The 17149-nt window shown below is 36.9% G+C and overlaps 1 protein-coding gene and 2 non-coding genes across 3 annotated transcripts; 2 read left to right on the top strand and 1 right to left on the bottom strand.

Annotated features, from left to right (window-relative positions):
• Positions 1–722: 722 nt before the first annotated feature.
• On the bottom strand, positions 723–15160 carry LOC100181407 (matrix metalloproteinase-14). Its single transcript, XM_026834434.1, has 11 exons — positions 14936–15160; positions 8776–8964; positions 8106–8185; positions 6277–6563; positions 4503–4664; positions 4076–4178; positions 3431–3559; positions 2991–3133; positions 2563–2700; positions 2023–2139; positions 723–1847 (listed from the first exon to the last, which is right to left on the bottom strand). The coding sequence occupies exons 1-11, from the start codon at positions 15134–15136 to the stop codon at positions 1429–1431; spliced, it is 1968 nt and encodes a 655-aa protein (XP_026690235.1). The 5' UTR covers positions 15137–15160; the 3' UTR covers positions 723–1428.
• On the top strand, positions 13520–13591 carry trnam-cau. The gene has a single exon. It is a non-coding gene; the product is annotated as a tRNA-Met (tRNA).
• trnah-gug lies at positions 13597–13668 on the top strand. The gene has a single exon. It is a non-coding gene; the product is annotated as a tRNA-His (tRNA).
• Positions 15161–17149: the final 1989 nt, after the last annotated feature.

Here is a 17149-nt window from a genome sequence, read left to right as displayed (position 1 = left end):
AAAGAATGCTTTTCCACCAAACAAACAGTGTATATTGTTTAAACTGAGTGACCGTTAAGTGGCCAATACATACAATAGAAACACAACATGGTAATACAAACTCTTAAATGATAACTTACAATAAAAGTATTTGGAAGAATTTCACTTAGTCTGATAAAATAAGAATTAGATGATTGTTAGTATATAGTAAAGCTTTATTGTTCGGACATTGCATATACAAAACATATATTTTACAAACCATGTTATAAAAGTATAAATAAAAAACAGACAACCAGACTTTATTACCAAACCAAACCTTAAAGCTTCAAACACTCGCCATCTTATACTAGCCTATAGTTACTAAACTGTAAGACAGCAAAACAATGCTAAATAAAGCAACATCGTCCAGACTCAGTGATGCCCTTTTTACCTGCTTGACCGCTATTATACACGTTAAGCATTGGTATTTAATAAGGCGTAAAACGAACGGCAACACTAGTAAGATGACGTCAGCGAAACAGCGCTTTTCTCTGTGGGGAATCCCCTACATATTAAACCGGTGTTCCCCTGGTTCGTTTTCAACAAGAGGAAGCGGAACTTTAACAGTTCGGTGTGCTTTTGTTGCAACACCTTAGTTTCTATTCGTGTTTGTAGCTTATTCTGTAGTCTGTTTTAGGTGGTAATGCTATTTTTGAACTGATATAACCTTACTGCTAATTGCTGCAAAAAAAAGAGTCCAACAGTTGATTTTCGCGACATCTAGGACGATTATTGCTTATTTGTTTTCAAGTTCAACTTTTGAAATAAATTGCCTAGATAACAACAGGTATTTTACGATATGCTGTGTAGGTTTTTTGGCGCAAAGTAACGCTAAACATGAAATTATTATCTTGATAAGTTCAACGGTAGAGTCCAGCACACAAGAAGTTGTGCTGCTTACAGTGGCAAATAGAATCTTCATGATCAACGGTTATTCTGATTGGAATGCGGCTTTTTGTGGCCGAAACATGGAATTATATGGCCATTTTTAAAGAAAACATGCGCCCGAATTAAGTAATTATGTGGCTAAAAGTAGAAAAATGTCCAATTTTTAGATAAGTCTATCTGCACCAAAGAAAATAGCATAATCACAATGTATAACGACGTAACTCAAGAGTAACATCAATTTCAGTATTGTGAGATAACAAAGAACAAGAGAATATATTGTTGACGAATAAAAGGTCATTTTGCGACTGTGTCATTGAGATTATGACACAACAAGTATAACTTGTCAACCAGTTTAAAATCGTAGTTTTCGAACCAAGTGCAATATATTAAGATCGCCGCACGGTGTCGCCCTTGCATAATGTGGAAACTTCAAAGGAAGGACGCATGACATGGTTGAAGCACTGGTGGGTATTATGACGCACTAAAAGGCTCTGTGACGCAGACTTGCTTTAGAAGCACAACTCAAACTCTTCCTTGAAGCGAGAAACGAAACCAACGCATTTTTTGTTGAGCTGCTGTAACGCACATTGTTTTTTCACCTTCCCGTCCTGGGACTGGTACCCCGTACCCTGCTTGGTAAGGCACGCCAGGTGTCTCAACAATTCTAGTTTTTGTAGCTTGCTTTGCAGAATATCGCCTCCTGCGCCAAACGACATATGCGATAGCTGCTGCTAGGAGTGCTACAGCAACCATGCATACCACAATGATGGCGGGCACTGGAGCCGATGGTGGTGCTGTTTCAAAAGTCTTTTCTTCAGTTTCAATCATCCCACAGTGCAACCAATGCTTTTTAAACGAGAGAGCTCCTTTCACCACCTGGATATCCCAGTTATTGAAGGTCCAGAACCTTGTCCCTTTGACGAAATAAGTGAAATTGTGACCTGGACAAAGAGAAAGTTGGTTAGTGACTACATTGGTCAATTTTAAAGTTAATAGTCACAATAATTCAGCTTTAGTTTAAACATTGTTTAAACTCATCCACCTTAACTCCAATCTTCCTTTTTAATATGGAGAGAATATATTTATAGAGATGAATTACTACACTTTGTAACTTACTTCCATCCACCCCAGAAAAGGAGGCGTCAACATTTGGTGGCACTCCCCGCCAGACATCTATCGGTTTGGGGTAATCCCCTTCCACTTTACCCACCCCATATCTCCAGTAATAATCACCTGAGAAAAGACAATTGTCAACCACATAAGAAAGGGTAAAAGTTTAAAGCTTTCCAGTAAATGCAGATAAATTGTACATAAAAAATGAAGACAGATAAGCTTTCTGTTTGCTTTTCAGTTAGCTGAATATGAAGTTAAATGCACGCTATAATTAATACACTATTCTGCAGTTGTTATTGCTTCCATGCAAAATATATTATACAGGTATATAGCTATTCTAGTAATAAAAACCTAAATTTACCAATGTTTCGCCCGACATATAGTCGGGATATGTATGCTAGTATGCACATGATTTTCCTTTTTTGGAATATTTTTAAAATGAATGCATTTGAGACAATTATTTATTTCATTCTCATATTTAGGCATTCTACTTCCAATTGCCAGATGCTAACCACATTGCATATCATTATATAGTTGCCTTACCTTTAAAAAAATAAGTCTTTCCGTTTCTTTGCCACCACACTGCAGCATCTACTTTGCCATTCTGCATCCCAATGTAACGAACATGACGTGGAGACTTTGGTTGCAGCTGTGTTCCTCTAAACTCCCAGAATAAATGATCTGTAGAAGCAAAACAATTTCACTACATGCTTGGCTGAAAATTGGAACAACCTTTGATTACTAGATATGGAGGGTGTAAATAGACATATGTTCACAGTAATGGCAATGCCACTCTTAGATTCCTTTGGTTACAAAACAAACACTCTAATCAACTAAATCAGCTTTCATGGTTTAGATGTATCAAAACTCCTAACAAAAATGAAATTTTTCAGATGCCATATATACAAACAGTTAATATTAGCAAAAAGTATGTACTGTAAGTCTGTAACAGTTATCTATATTTTTGTCACCTTTGAAGAAAACAATTTTGTTGCTTGTGGGGTTTTCGTAGACTGCATCCACCCCATTCTTTAACTGGGGCCAGAAACTGGTGATCTTATACGGTCCATTAAATGTGTTTCTCCCCCTCTTTTGTCTCCACATATACTTTCCCCTGTAAACAACCCTTCATTAACCACAAGTCTTGAAACTGCCACCAATAAAAGTGACTATTGGTTAAGGTGGCAATTGATGTGCTTGAAATATATGGAGAACAGGTAGCAACCTGTCTATACTGGTCTTGTATATTTGTTCTCAGCCATGACAATAAAGAAAGGTCTTGTCTATTTGTTTTCAGCCATGACAATAAATTACTGCACACAAAAAACAGTAAATAGTTTCATTTCAAATGGGACAATAATCACCGTAAAATTGTTGATTACTGTTAAGAATATTTTTTGTCCCCTCTTACTTGAATATGTACAACTCCTTTCGTAGGAAACTAATTGCATCATAACTGGTAAGGTCACACAGCACTGGTTCGGGTGGTTCAGTTGTCGGTTTAACGGTTGCCCTTGAAGTGGGACGCCGGGTTGGTTTTCTGTGGGAAATTATATTATAAGTTCTATTTAAATAGACCGAGGACCTGGGATTTGGGGCAGGTATGGTTCATTACTGGCACTCTTGAACAATAAAGTATAACTTTTTACTTCACAGCAGTGTTTTTTAAGTTTTGATTATATTTATGTTATTTATTTAATTTTGAAATTGTATCGTCTGTAGGGTGTACGGTCACGCCTTTTATCCAAAACATTATTTCTTTCTTTTTTATCAACAAGCGTGTTTTAACAACTGTTGTTTTACCGTTACTACCCGTCTTTTCGCTTTTTATTAACTCTCTTGTTCTTCGTTATCGTGACCGAAGAGACGAAATAAATTTCATTCATTCATTCATTCATTTGGCTACATTTTTAAACTATTCAAAAAAATAAAAATATTTACATATATATGCCTGACCTAGAAAAGAATAATCTTTTTACCAAATATTTTGCTAAAGTGCGTAAAATATTACGTCATTTATAAGAACACATTATCCAGCTAATGTGAGAAATTTTACCTTGGTCTTGATGGTGGACGTCTTGTTGTTGTTGTGGTGATAGCTGGTGTAGGCTTCGACGTGGTGGGCACGATCGGTCTTTCTGTTCCAGAGTAACGGGCACCTGCAAGGAGAAAAACAAGAAGCTGAGAGATGCTTCCTTCGCCGTAGCCTTTGCCTAGGGAAAGAGTCTAATGATTAGTCATCCAAAGTATTAGTTAAGTTGTGTATGTTCGAGTATGTTCCAAAATCAGAAAGAAAAAAAACAATATGTGCTTAAACATTTCAGCGAGCCACATGACATGTCGCAGGGAGATGTATATATAATGGTTTTGAAGATGGAAACTCTATTTAATCGGTATCTGTACGTCTTGCTGCATTTTTTCCCATTACTTTATTCATTTGTTTAATCAAGCACACGTTTCTATAAAAAGAAACTGCGGCTCACCATATAAACTCTGTATTCCCAAAATATCGTCTTGCGGTAACTGAAAGTTTTCTGTGTCGTGGTATTTGTACACGGGGGCCATGATCGCCTTAACGTCCGGTGAATGCTGCAGACCGAGTGCGTGCCCCAGTTCATGAACTGCGACCAGGAAGAGATCATTTCCTGCAAAGAAATGCCATTTCTGATGATTCGAAGCGGTATTTTTGGAAACTCGCAAAAACTTTAGTAACTAATTGGTAAAATCGACACGAATTTGTACACAGATGCTAAGTATAATTTGTAGGTCGTGGTTACTATAAAACTATAGGCTGTGAAATACATATGACCGTAGTAAGTCAGCTTTGTATTGCGAACTCTACAACAACCTACTTAAAACGGTGGAACACACTAATTGTCATAACGTTATGTGTAAACTGCAAACAAATTTACAAGAAGGATTTTTTTTTCTTTATGTTTAAACTAGGGCGATATATTGAAGTTACAAAACCCGAGTTTCTACAAAACGAGTCACTGAATCAAACCCACTTTGAATCCGTAATAAACTCATGTGACTCATAAATGCAATTGTGGTACGACTCGAACGATTGTTCCTTTACTTGAAGTCGCTTTCCGCTCCTATGTGACGCGTCAACGATTGTCGTGTCAATAATGGAAACAATAAAACTTTCCGAACGACTTGGCTTTGGCAAATTTTGCCCCAAAAGGAAATATTAAGAAATTAAACAGGTCAAGAGCACGGAAGTAATCTAAACAGAGGCTGCCAGCTGCTACACGGTGACCTAGACTTTGTGTTGCGCGTATATTTTATGCACTCCACGTGAATATATAACATTTCATAATATGCAGTAACAACGGCTTTTAACCGATGTTTTTATTCAACACTTATATACATCGCGTATTTTAACGTTTGCCGCTGAGCTGCGGATCTTTTCGTTGCTTTAGCTAGTTTGATATCCGTTTTTGTGACCGAAGGAATAAATAGAAATTATGTTATGCCATCATTATTTTATACAAGTTTTTAGTAAAAAAAAAACAAAAAAAATACAGAAAAGGGCATTTGACCGCTATCTGTGGGTTCAGGTTTTTGTTTCTGCTGAACAGGGACAAGAAAAAACCGACGAAGAGACGACATGGGGTTTTATTTTCCACAATCATCTAAAATCACGGGTCGCGTGTCGCCGATGATATTTCAAGCCTCGTTTTTTTAGACTTAGCGTCGGACTTGATTCAAATTTCATAAGATGGTCGCTGGAGCATGAATATTTGATTAGCCAAGTTTATAGCGGACGACATTATACAAAATTTCCATAAATAAAGCATGAGGTTTTATTACGCTGGCCTACGGCATGCATTAGACACAAAACGAAAATAAGTTTGTTCTCTGTTTTTGAGCGCGGGATATATACAGTGTTTGCTACACGGGACTTTACCCAAAATCTAAATGCAAAACGATATAGACTAACTGTCACACAACAAAGAAAGATGTATTTGTGTGATTTTTCACCAATGTGCATATACCGTTTCAAGGTCGTGGTGGGTAACGTTTTTACAAAGTACTTTAAGTTAATATCTCAATATGAATATCAGTCGATTCCTAAATAATACTGTGAATATATTTTATTATATTCATAGCTAGTTTAAACGATTGCGTTTTTACTTGTATTCCAATAATACGGTTTTTCTTAAGACTTTTCCAGCAATTCCAATTACCCTTGAATCTACATAACCTGCTGTACAAATAATATAAGATACTGTAACAGCAATAACAACTTACCCCTGTTAGGCCCCTGATGTAGCGTCCACGGTTCAGCACCGTCGAAGTGTGTGTCACCTCCAATACCCGACCCGGGGTAGAACGCATGCGCAAGATAACCACCAACACCGTCAAAGTTTGTGTTATCGTTATGGAACCCCTCAGCAAAAAAAGTTACAATGTCTGGGTTTTGTGAAGCGTCGACTTTTTTAAATTGAAGCGGGACAAAGGAACCCCACACTCTAAAAGCATCGTCAATAGCTTCGTGGGTTAATTTCTGCCCAAGTTTGGGGGTGAAATTGTTGATTCTGGAAAAGAAAAGCAACTTATTCACACAGTGTAGTTTTCGGTATATACTAATACTATATTTCTAACTTAAATAAATGTACAGCATGTATAGCAAGCATAGCCAATACGTAAAGATTTATAACTGGCGCCTGACTTTTATTTTGATAAAGGATTGGAAACAATATTATTTTAATGAAAAAATGAACTGATGTATGTTATACCAAGGACGGCCTTAGAGTAAATAATAAATTAAAAATATTTTCACGCTTTGCCCACGTTTATATGCTTTGACAGTTCAATGAGGTTCATCCCCGTCTGTATAATTGATTTTCGCAATGTTATTGCGATTAAGAACCAAAGGGATTTACTATTTCGTAAACAAAGTGAATTATAGTGATTGTATTGATTATGCTGCATCATAGATATACTGAGATGAACAAAATAATAAACAATGTTGGCTGCTTAACTTTCCTGTGTATACATTATTACATCACTATAGCTCCCTTGTTTCGCCCATACAAAACGCAATAATTAATCGATGGCTGTTTTTATTTTACCCTTGATGTGAATTATTCATGGGTCCTGTGTTACGTCATAAAGAAAAACGACGTTCTACCCCTCGAGGCGCGAAAGCGGGTATAGTGTAAATTAAGCGCAAAGAGGTATATTCGGAATAACAAAAAAATCGCCTTGATTTGTCATATTGAGGGACAAAAATCGTTATTTTAAGCTCACAACGATTCGACATTTCCGTTTTCTCGTGTACACAACGGTTCACGCCAAGGGAGCAAAGTCACTCGGTTTGGGTTGCTTAATATTTCATGCTGTTTGGAAAACTAAAATTGGAATTAACGGCCGTCTGTGCCCGTGCGGTATCGGACGCGACTGCACAGTTTATGATTGCACCTGTTTGCTGTTTTCTTTGCGATAACCCTTGTTTATGTTACAATGAATTGCGTGCATACAGTAACTGGTGCGTAGTGTGTGCTCATCAATTCTAAAAGCGTTTGTAAAAATAACGGATAGAGTGAGATAAAATAGCGATCAAACAAATATTTTTACGTTACTAAGACGAGTTTAATAAAAGGTTTAAATCATTGCTGTAATAAATGAACACGGATGACTCGAATATTGAGACACAAACGTTACATGTTTCACTTTCAGTGTTATAACCAACACGGAAGTAAGTTGGTTAATTATATCACGATTATGACGGAGTAATTTTCCCACTGAACGGATATGAGGCAACAATTTTAGTGCTCTATCAGCAGTTATGTAACAGCAACGCGTGCAATCGAAACACCAGGTGCTTTTTTGTCACAAGACACATGGAAACACGTTTAGTTACAGGTTGACGTAAGACTGATACACAGGCCGTGTAATGCCCGTTCAGGCCCAAGTCTTAATGTCCCCAATTAGTTGTATAAAACCATATGGTCACTCTATGGTAAAGTTCAATTCCGGCCCAAACTCCAGAATCCTTATGGCCGTAAGATCTTACCCATATATAGAATAGATGAATAGGACTAGACTTGTTAAACACGAGTAGGCTATCAACTTACGAGTATGTGATAAGATTTTTCTGCCATGGCGAACCGACGGTGACGTATCTCTTTTTGCGCAGGTTGCTTTCTACAGACATCTGAAATATAATTTAGCGTTTGAAACATTACACACGTGGGTAGGATAGTGATATAGTAATACGTAAACCTACATTGAAGAACACCCCCAAAAGCGGCAACGAAAAACCTATTATGTGTCCAATTCCTTTGAAAATGGGAAGACATGGTCTATTTCAAGGAAATGCACAACTACCCCACCAAACTCGGTGATTAGTTGCTAACGTGTATGAAACCTTACAATGTTTATTTCTTGTATTTACATCTGCCTTTAAACGATCAGAAGAAGAAGTGCGTCTAATAGAATGTTTTTAAAGTGTAAACTTTTTTTAAATCCTATTTGCTCAATTTATACATTAGTAGAACGTATCAGTTTTTACACTGAAATTTTGATTTTTTTTTGCCCGTTTCAATACAAACATGGCAATTCATATAGTTTATATGTGTAACACGATTGTCTCTATTTTAAATGTATTGGTTTAAAAACTAAACCATGTGCAGGGATGTTTGTAACGGGGTCTATATCGTATCCGTGATTTTTTCCCTCTTCTGTTCGTTGTTCAGTTTGAAATGGGCATTTTTAAAACTAGCTGTTCTAGTAAATAAAATGTACCTTGTCGGGGTTCGCGCATCTTGGTTTCTTCATCATTTCCAGTGTAGCGTCATCAAATGTGCCTGTTGGAGTTAAACCAAGAAAATTTTGCATTTCCACTAAAGCTTTGCTCCGACTATGGAGCTCTGCAGCGCCTCCGGTGGATTTTAACGAGTCGGGAGGAACGTACCCGTAGTTTACGAGGTAATTCTGAAAAAAACACAAGTCGAATTATTATTATTTTTTTTATATATCTTTTTATTTAAAAGACTATCAAAATTGTGAAAACATGAAGTTAAGAAACGCGTATACAGCGGCGATAGTTCTGGACGGTTTTGGTTGAGTGAGTGCATAAAGAGTTGGCATAAGTTCTGTTGTCGGTGCTAAAGTTTATTTTGAGAAACCATTTGACAAATTTTAAACATAACTTTGTTTTAAATATTTCCAACACACACCTTATTTTGTTGTTGCTAAAATTGCAATTTCTAATGCTGTCTGGTATAATGCATACACCTCGTTCGTTTTAACTTTAATCAAGTCTTGCTTAAGTTTCTGTTACAGCAGCTGTTGAAGCGACGCAATATCGTTTGCGCTGCGTCATCCACTTTCAATAAATAATTCAAGCGGGGGAGATCCAGCAAGTACACATCACAATCCCTATTATGACATCACAACATCAGGCTGCAATTAAGTTTTGGTCGGGCGAGACTTTGATCTCGGCGGAAAACGTCGTTTTCGAAACTTGGCCGATAAATGTTTCGTCATAAAAACGAGCGCGGCGTCTGCATTTTGTCATAATCTATAACTCCCCACTGGGCCAAAGGCGTTAATGGAAAAGAGACAGGGAAGCTGAGATAAGGCTCCAAATTAAATATCCTCCCAACCGAATAAAAAGATAATGGGTTCTACTGTGACATCATAATGGTCCCCGGGGATTCTTAGCCAATGTCTTGGTAGCATAGAAGCTGAGCGTTAAAGAGATTTAATAACACCACATCTAATCACGCGTGTTCGTAAAACTAACATACGAATATTACCGCCGTAGGCAAATACAAAGCACGAGTGAACTCCTTTAATTAAACCTATAAACAATATTCTAATTAGAGCAGACAAATGAAAGTGGCAAAATGACTCGTCTTGTTTATAGATAATGTTGATTTATCGCCAAGGGTTGAGATTGTACACCGTAAGGTTAAACTGCCATGGGATAGAATTACAGTCAAGATCTTTTGAAACGTCACTCACAGTCCGTTCCCACAAAGTTTCAATCCCACAAAACCAGAAACCAAGTACAAGACAACGAGATTTGATCTGACCAACCCAAATAATGATAACAAACGACCTGTGGCTTTGTTTGTGGACAGAAATAACGGGCTTTGCAGTACGATCATAACCAAGTTTAAAGCCGAAATTAGGAGTCTTTATTCTTATTTAGTGAAAAAGAGTTTTCACTCTTTAAATATTTTTCCTATAATTGTCTTTATAGTAAATAAAAAAAAAACGAATTTGGTAACTTTTTTTATTCATGGTGCATTAGAATTTTTTTTTTGGATTTGTTTATCGTAGTGCAGAAACGCGTGTAGTTATGTAGACTGTAGTAAAATGAAGACACGATTCGGTTCGAAGTCTTCACAATGAACCTAGCGCCCGGCATCAGAAAACTATTAGAATGTCGTCATAGTGGAAAGGTGTAAAAAGACTAACCGATAAAACGTTCTTTTGTTCGTATAGTTACATCACAAATATACTTAACAACGGTTTGTTTTAAAGCGCTCACTGAGAACCAGATCGATGCAAAATTCATTGACCGCTGCCCGCCCGGTGGGTCGATAGAATAAAATAAAAGGCCAGTTTGAAAGTCGGTTCTTTCCTTTAGAAAGCGCTTAAACGAGAAAAATTACGACACTCGTTTCATTTGACGCGGTGCAATCAAAGTGGCATGAATGAATTCCACGTGGCTAACCCTTGGTTTAAATTTAAATCGATTTAATTGCAATAAGTGCGTCATATAGCAACGGATACGTATTCTGACCTAATTAAGAGTCGTAAACCAATATGACTACACTGTGAGTAAAATATGTCATAATCACAAACAAAGACATCTTCAGACAACAGTCACTTCCGAATTCACCGTTTCCGAACGACGGAATCACTGTCCTGACGGAGAAACGATTTTAAGGACCGGACTCCGCAGAAAATGACGAAATTTCAACAGTGAGTCACAACAGTTGCCGCACTGCTAAAACGCCTGTATTCAATTGTCCGTATATCTCAGTCTCTCTGAGTCAGACGAAATTATCCCCCAATGACGTGGGTCAAGGATTAGGTGTTTGGACAAACGATTCGTGTTGTCAGTGTAAACAAACAAATTCGCGGTCTCCCCCAAAACGAGACAAAAACACATTTTTACGCGGAATCCAGCACTTCTACTGTCCCATCTTGACCCTTGGCCTTTTTTGGCAACTTTAGAGAAATCTGACCCAAAAGAGAAACCGTACCTCAGCGCACACGGAGAAAGCTACTCCGTTTAAGTTTAAATTGCGTAATTTATACAAAATCAGCTCTCAGGCTGATGGCGAGGGCGATGCCTTATTCAATTAAACTCCATTAAAGATTTCGCTTAAAGAGCAATTCTATCCAAGATTACGATAACGTTGGAAGCCGGCGTCGGCAGCGCTAAACCATTAATCATCTTCATTCGAATTTTGATAAGTCCTTTTTTATAAACAAAATCTTGGCGGTGAAAGCAGTCGGTAAGCTGTGCGTCATCAATCACCTATTGTTACGTGACATGTATTGATTCACGTACTGAAAGCCACTTAGAATCGAAGTCTGATTAAACGCGTGCCGGCCACCAGTGTTGTAACCTGGTATAAAGGCATATATGGCTACATAAAGAAGTACCAGTTAATTTTTATACCGGGAAATAATAATAATATCTTTAGGTAAAATAAAAAGTTTGGCGAGGTGTTCCAAATGTCCTGAAAACTAACGGCAGTCAAAAAGTCATCTTCTCCTTAGTTACCACGCACTTTCATCTAATTTTACGGTTCAGTAGCAAAAATAACTCCCGTTTCGGCCTCAGTTTTCCCTCCCAGCAATTATACATCGTGTATGTTTACAAATTGAGGGCCATTATTTCCAGAAAGGTTCATTTAGCGACAAATTGCATTAAACATTAAGGTCAACATGGACTGCTGGCGGTATATGGTCGAATGTACAGATTGACCCGGACCAAAGCTAACTCATAGGATTTTTTAAGGGGTTTTGTGAAGACTGCAAACATCGAGTGAACCACATTTATTTAATGTTTTGCGAGAAGGAATTTGAACATTGCCATTTTGGTTCGTATGACTTTCATGACACTAGTTACTTAACAGCCGACACGTCTAAAACATTACATCACGTATAAACCTCTAACGTACCTGTTTTATTAGCTATCGTATTGCAAACAATGTGTAAATGAGTAAACAGATTAAACTGTGTTTCATATCCGATATCAAACACTCCACATACAAGGCTAATAATAAAGACTTGAATTTAAATATCGAATTCCAGCCGGCGATTCGGTAAAATGGTTTACCTAATTATTATGGTTAAAACAGTAATCATTTCGACATATATTCTTACAGATATTAGGTGAAGGCGGATTTTAAGTGAATTTAGTATAAGTGAATTTAGTAAGGAGAGCATAAATGTACCAAAAACTGTCGTTAAACATGGGTGTCCTATTTCATGTAAAAATCGTCTTCGCTTTTTTAAACCCTATATTTGTTTTAAATATTAAAAACACAGTTTTATTATTTCTCGTCAACCTTTTATTTTTGTCGGTACATTGCCTCATCAATAATTTGACTTATATTTACTCCAGCTGGATGGTTTAAACCGAGTCTAAGTTACTTTTATAGTGTCTACATATATAAACTTGCCCGCCGCGTGATAATAAATAAATTGAATTTATTCACCCATTTTTAACCAATTTATTAACTCATGTATTTATTCATTTATTCATCGTTCACTCATTCAAAACATTGTTCATGCTTTTGCATATTAATACGAAACATACCGACTTGTTATTATTTTAAATTTGAATTGATTTCAGCGACGAAAAAATCAATTCGAAAATTTTATTAGATCCATTGTCTTTGATTATTGCGTCACAAGTGCAAGGTTGTTCCAAATCTCTTTTGAGAATCAATACATTGTGTACAAGTCACTGATTAAAGGTTGTGAAGGTTAAAACGAGGCGTTTGTCATAAGAAAGTGTTGTGAGCGACTCATACGCTTCTGTGTTCGTTATTAACTTTGCGAAAGTACTATATATATTCTCTGGGGTATGCAATCAATATATCAATTGTAATATTTTCGCCGGTGTGTTGTACAGGACCGCCCGTAACAAACGTATTTATAGCTTTAAAATCAACGCTAGCGCTTCACCCTTTTCACAGCGGGTCGTCTTTCAGCGCGAAATTTTAGTAAAACAGGGCACCTCATTTACAAAATCTCGTCGTAAAATTTAATGGCAGACGGTTCTAAACGGGTTACTAGGCTGTGGTTTATACAACTAAAAACACAGCTGTATTGGGGAGTTTTAGTGAATAGCATCAAATATCGGATTCGACATAATATTAAACGAGCTTCAATATAAATTACTTAACTTTGAAATAGCCCCTATTCTTTCCAATATAAATTATACTTTTTCAAAAGCGAGAGGAATAATAGCCGCCCTCATTAGATAAGCTTGTTCGGCAGCGCTCACTCCGCCAGCAGAGTGGCGCAGCGGAAGCGTGCTGGGCCCATAACCCAGAGGTCGATGGATCGAAACCATCCTCTGCTACATACGCTGTGATCGTATAGTGGTTAGTACTTCACGTTGTGGCCGTGACAACCCAGGTTCGAATCCTGGTCACAGCAAAATTTTGCGAAAAATCGAAAATGGATGACTAATACTGATAACAAGGGGATTTTACCGGAAAATATAATACGTAGTTCTTTGTTCACCGTGCACGCAGGCAAAGGAAATTACATGCATTGCACTTTAACGCCTAATATGGGAGCCTTACTAAAGAAAAGGCAAAAACAGGACGTTACGTCATAATTTCGCAGGATATTTTAAATTGACATGACTTCACCGTTGTTTACTACTATTACTACTCCATATCTGTTATCTATAGGCAGGTTATATTTAGTGGCTTACGCAGTTACACGTGTACATAATGTTTGTTCCGTTTTGTGAGTTATCTTTTGATGGATAAATCGTGTTTTAGCTTGACTAATCGAACGCTCTCACGTTCAAATGTTTAATGAGTCAAAACCTGGCAGTGTTTTACACAGGAACCGATTAAATTGACATTTTCTGGCGCCCTTCACGAAGTAGCTCTGCCAAACTTTTTTAGGAGCCGTTTTCAATACATCCCAGATAAAAATTTCGCGACTAAATTATGTTCTTAATTTTTTTTAGGTTTAAGAAAAGAATGTGGCGAACGTAACGATATGTACTAAATATTTTACAAAATAAACAAAGCAACAAAGATGTTTCTGGCAGCAAATTCAATCACTCACATGGAACAGCGATTATAAGGGACACCAGGGAACGGAAATAATAGCAGGCCAGGCAGTTGTGCATTTGTTTATAAATCTGAACGGGGTTCTCAATTATTATGCGCGAGTTAACATAAGACCGCGCATTTATGTATAGGAGAAACTTTGCAAGGTAAACTATAAAGATTTTACAAGATGGGACCATGGGTTAGGTATAAATCATAGAAAATATATACGCATTGCAAAAAAAAAACTTTTTGCTATGATGGTGAAGGACGAGACACCTTTTGCACATAATATCCAAATATTTCAATCGTTTTAAAACGATAAATAACGTTCTATGGGAGTCGTGAGCATTCGGTTTTATAATTCTTTTAGTATTCTATGTTTACTATCAAATGGGACAAAAAATAGAATAAAAAGTTACCCCATTACCCCCACCCTACCATATACGGTCATGCGGTTAGGAGAAAGGTACTTAACTTAACGTAAATATCAGGTGTCATTCATTGAAATTTGCAAAACATTGTTGTTGGATGTTAGGAGTTACCGGTTAGGGATCCGTTGCAAATACGTTTTTTAATATATATCGGTCCTACAAGCTGTAACCGAAATGTGGTAAATATCCACAAGGAATTACCTCTGCAAACTGGACATCAGCATCTCGCTTGTCACGCAATTTGAGAGACTTCTTTTCTTCTAACTTCGATCCTTGCATAACTTGTAGTCGAAAGTTTGACACCGATTCGGAGCATTTAATAATAAATAGTATAAAAATGAAAGTATATATGCAGCGAATCTTTTGTATTGTACAAATAAACATACTTCTATTGTAAGCCATGAATGTATAAAGAGGCAAAGGCTTAAGATCTGCGAGAAAAAGCATTAATTATTTAAACACTAAGCAAACTACGTCTTGAAAACACAATACTGTACTTGCACCGAAGAGCTAAGCTGGCGAAAACCAAAAGTACAATCTAATATACAAACGGAGGCCAAGTATGAGACTTGCACGTTTACGCAAAACATTACTGCTACTCGGTTTATTGTACAAGCTAGTCCAATAAAGCTCATAGGCAAAGCTTGTATTATTTGTATAGCAATACGCTACTAAACTTTTCTGTATCAGCATTTACGATCTGTACTCATTTAAATATATGTTTATTACGACATTGCCTATTAGAGAAACCCTTTGAATGCTGATATGTGGTGACAGGTTTATAGACCACTGCTTTTGGCTTCATAAACATGCTAGCAAAGCATATAAAACGCTATACCCACACAAACAACACTAACAAAACTAAACGCATACACCAGACATATGAAGCTTGAAGCCCTGTAAGCAACAACCTTTTTCGTTTCCGCTCTTTTCTCTCTCCTTTTGCTCTCGCTTAGGTTTACTTCACCTTCGTAAGAACGAGAAGCGCTGTCAAAACGAACAGTACTACTAGCATTGAGGTTCAGTGTATCTGAAGGGTAACATTTTAAAATCCATGTTTTCGATGCCTAACAAGCTCCCCGAGTTTACACTGGTTCTCTCTCTTTTACCCCACCGCCCTGTTCGACTCCTTATTTTAACTTTGAATGCCGTGCGAAAATTTTGATTGCATCCTGTGAGTCAAATTTAATTTCAGGCATTCCTAACGTGACGTCAAATCTCTTCCTGGTACGGATCACATGCAGTTGTGAATCACAAGGCCAATTGTTACGTTTTAATTCAATGCAGTTTGCAGCTTATGCTGGCGGTTTCCGTCAAAATTTTTCTCCTTAAAACTTTCTCCCTCTAACTATTCTTCTCACTGTATTGCGTAAATTTTCCTCGAGAAGGGTTTGAATCATATAAGTGACGTAATTTTGCCCTGATTCGGCGTGGCTGAGAATTAATTAGGTAATTCTCAAAGACTAACAATTTTATGAATATTTGTTCGATGAATATTAAAGCTTTGTTTTAATGAACATTTTTCTCCCAATAAGGGTAATAATGTTGTTATAATTGGGATGAATATATTCAAAGCAATTTTTATCTGCTGAGTTTTGAATCAGTTACATTAATATTGTATTCGTAAACGAGAATATTATAAGGATTTCGTAAAATAGTCCATGTAAAGTAGTCATTTGGTAATAAAAGCAATGTTCAAGTTATAACGCATTCCGACGACCTTGAAGAGCGTTGTTAATTGTGAAAACATGGTTAGAAAATGTGACAAAAAATAGGTATTTACGGTATTCATCTTACCACACAGAACTACGTATCATATATATTTTAAACCGCGATAATAATAGACAACTTTAGCTTTTAGGTCGAAGCTGCCAAGATGTAATCTTTCATATCATCCCACACAGAACAAACAAACAACATTTTGGTCATAATCGTCGCGATCACGCGATTTCCGGGTTTGAACGTTGGTTACACGTCACATAGTGATGCGTAGCTTGCCAAGAATATATGACCATAAACGTGGACGACGGGTCACTTTATGTACCAATTCGTTTGTTTTCGATATTTCGAAAGACTCATTGACACCACCTTACGGACAAACAATATTGATTTTTAAAACTATGTACGGGACAGTGACAAATAAGGCCTACATAACAAAACCAAAACAGAGGAATAACAAAACATACCCGCGTAAACTTTAAAATGAAAAAGACGCACGGCTTTAAAAAATATTTTTTAGGAAAACTAGGGTTATATCTATTCTGGTTACACATAATTACATATAGATGTTTCGTGGACAGATATCATGACAATTGTTGATTAGGCTCTTAAAATGCTGCACCCAAATAAAAATAGTTTCAAAGGTATATACCATCGTGTATAATAGGGTGGGGAAGAAAGAACACCTTTTTATTC

This window comes from Ciona intestinalis, chromosome 1, assembly GCF_000224145.3.
Source record: "Ciona intestinalis chromosome 1, KH, whole genome shotgun sequence".
Taxonomy (NCBI): domain Eukaryota; kingdom Metazoa; phylum Chordata; class Ascidiacea; order Phlebobranchia; family Cionidae; genus Ciona; species Ciona intestinalis.
This window is presented reverse-complemented; position numbering and strand designations above follow the sequence as displayed.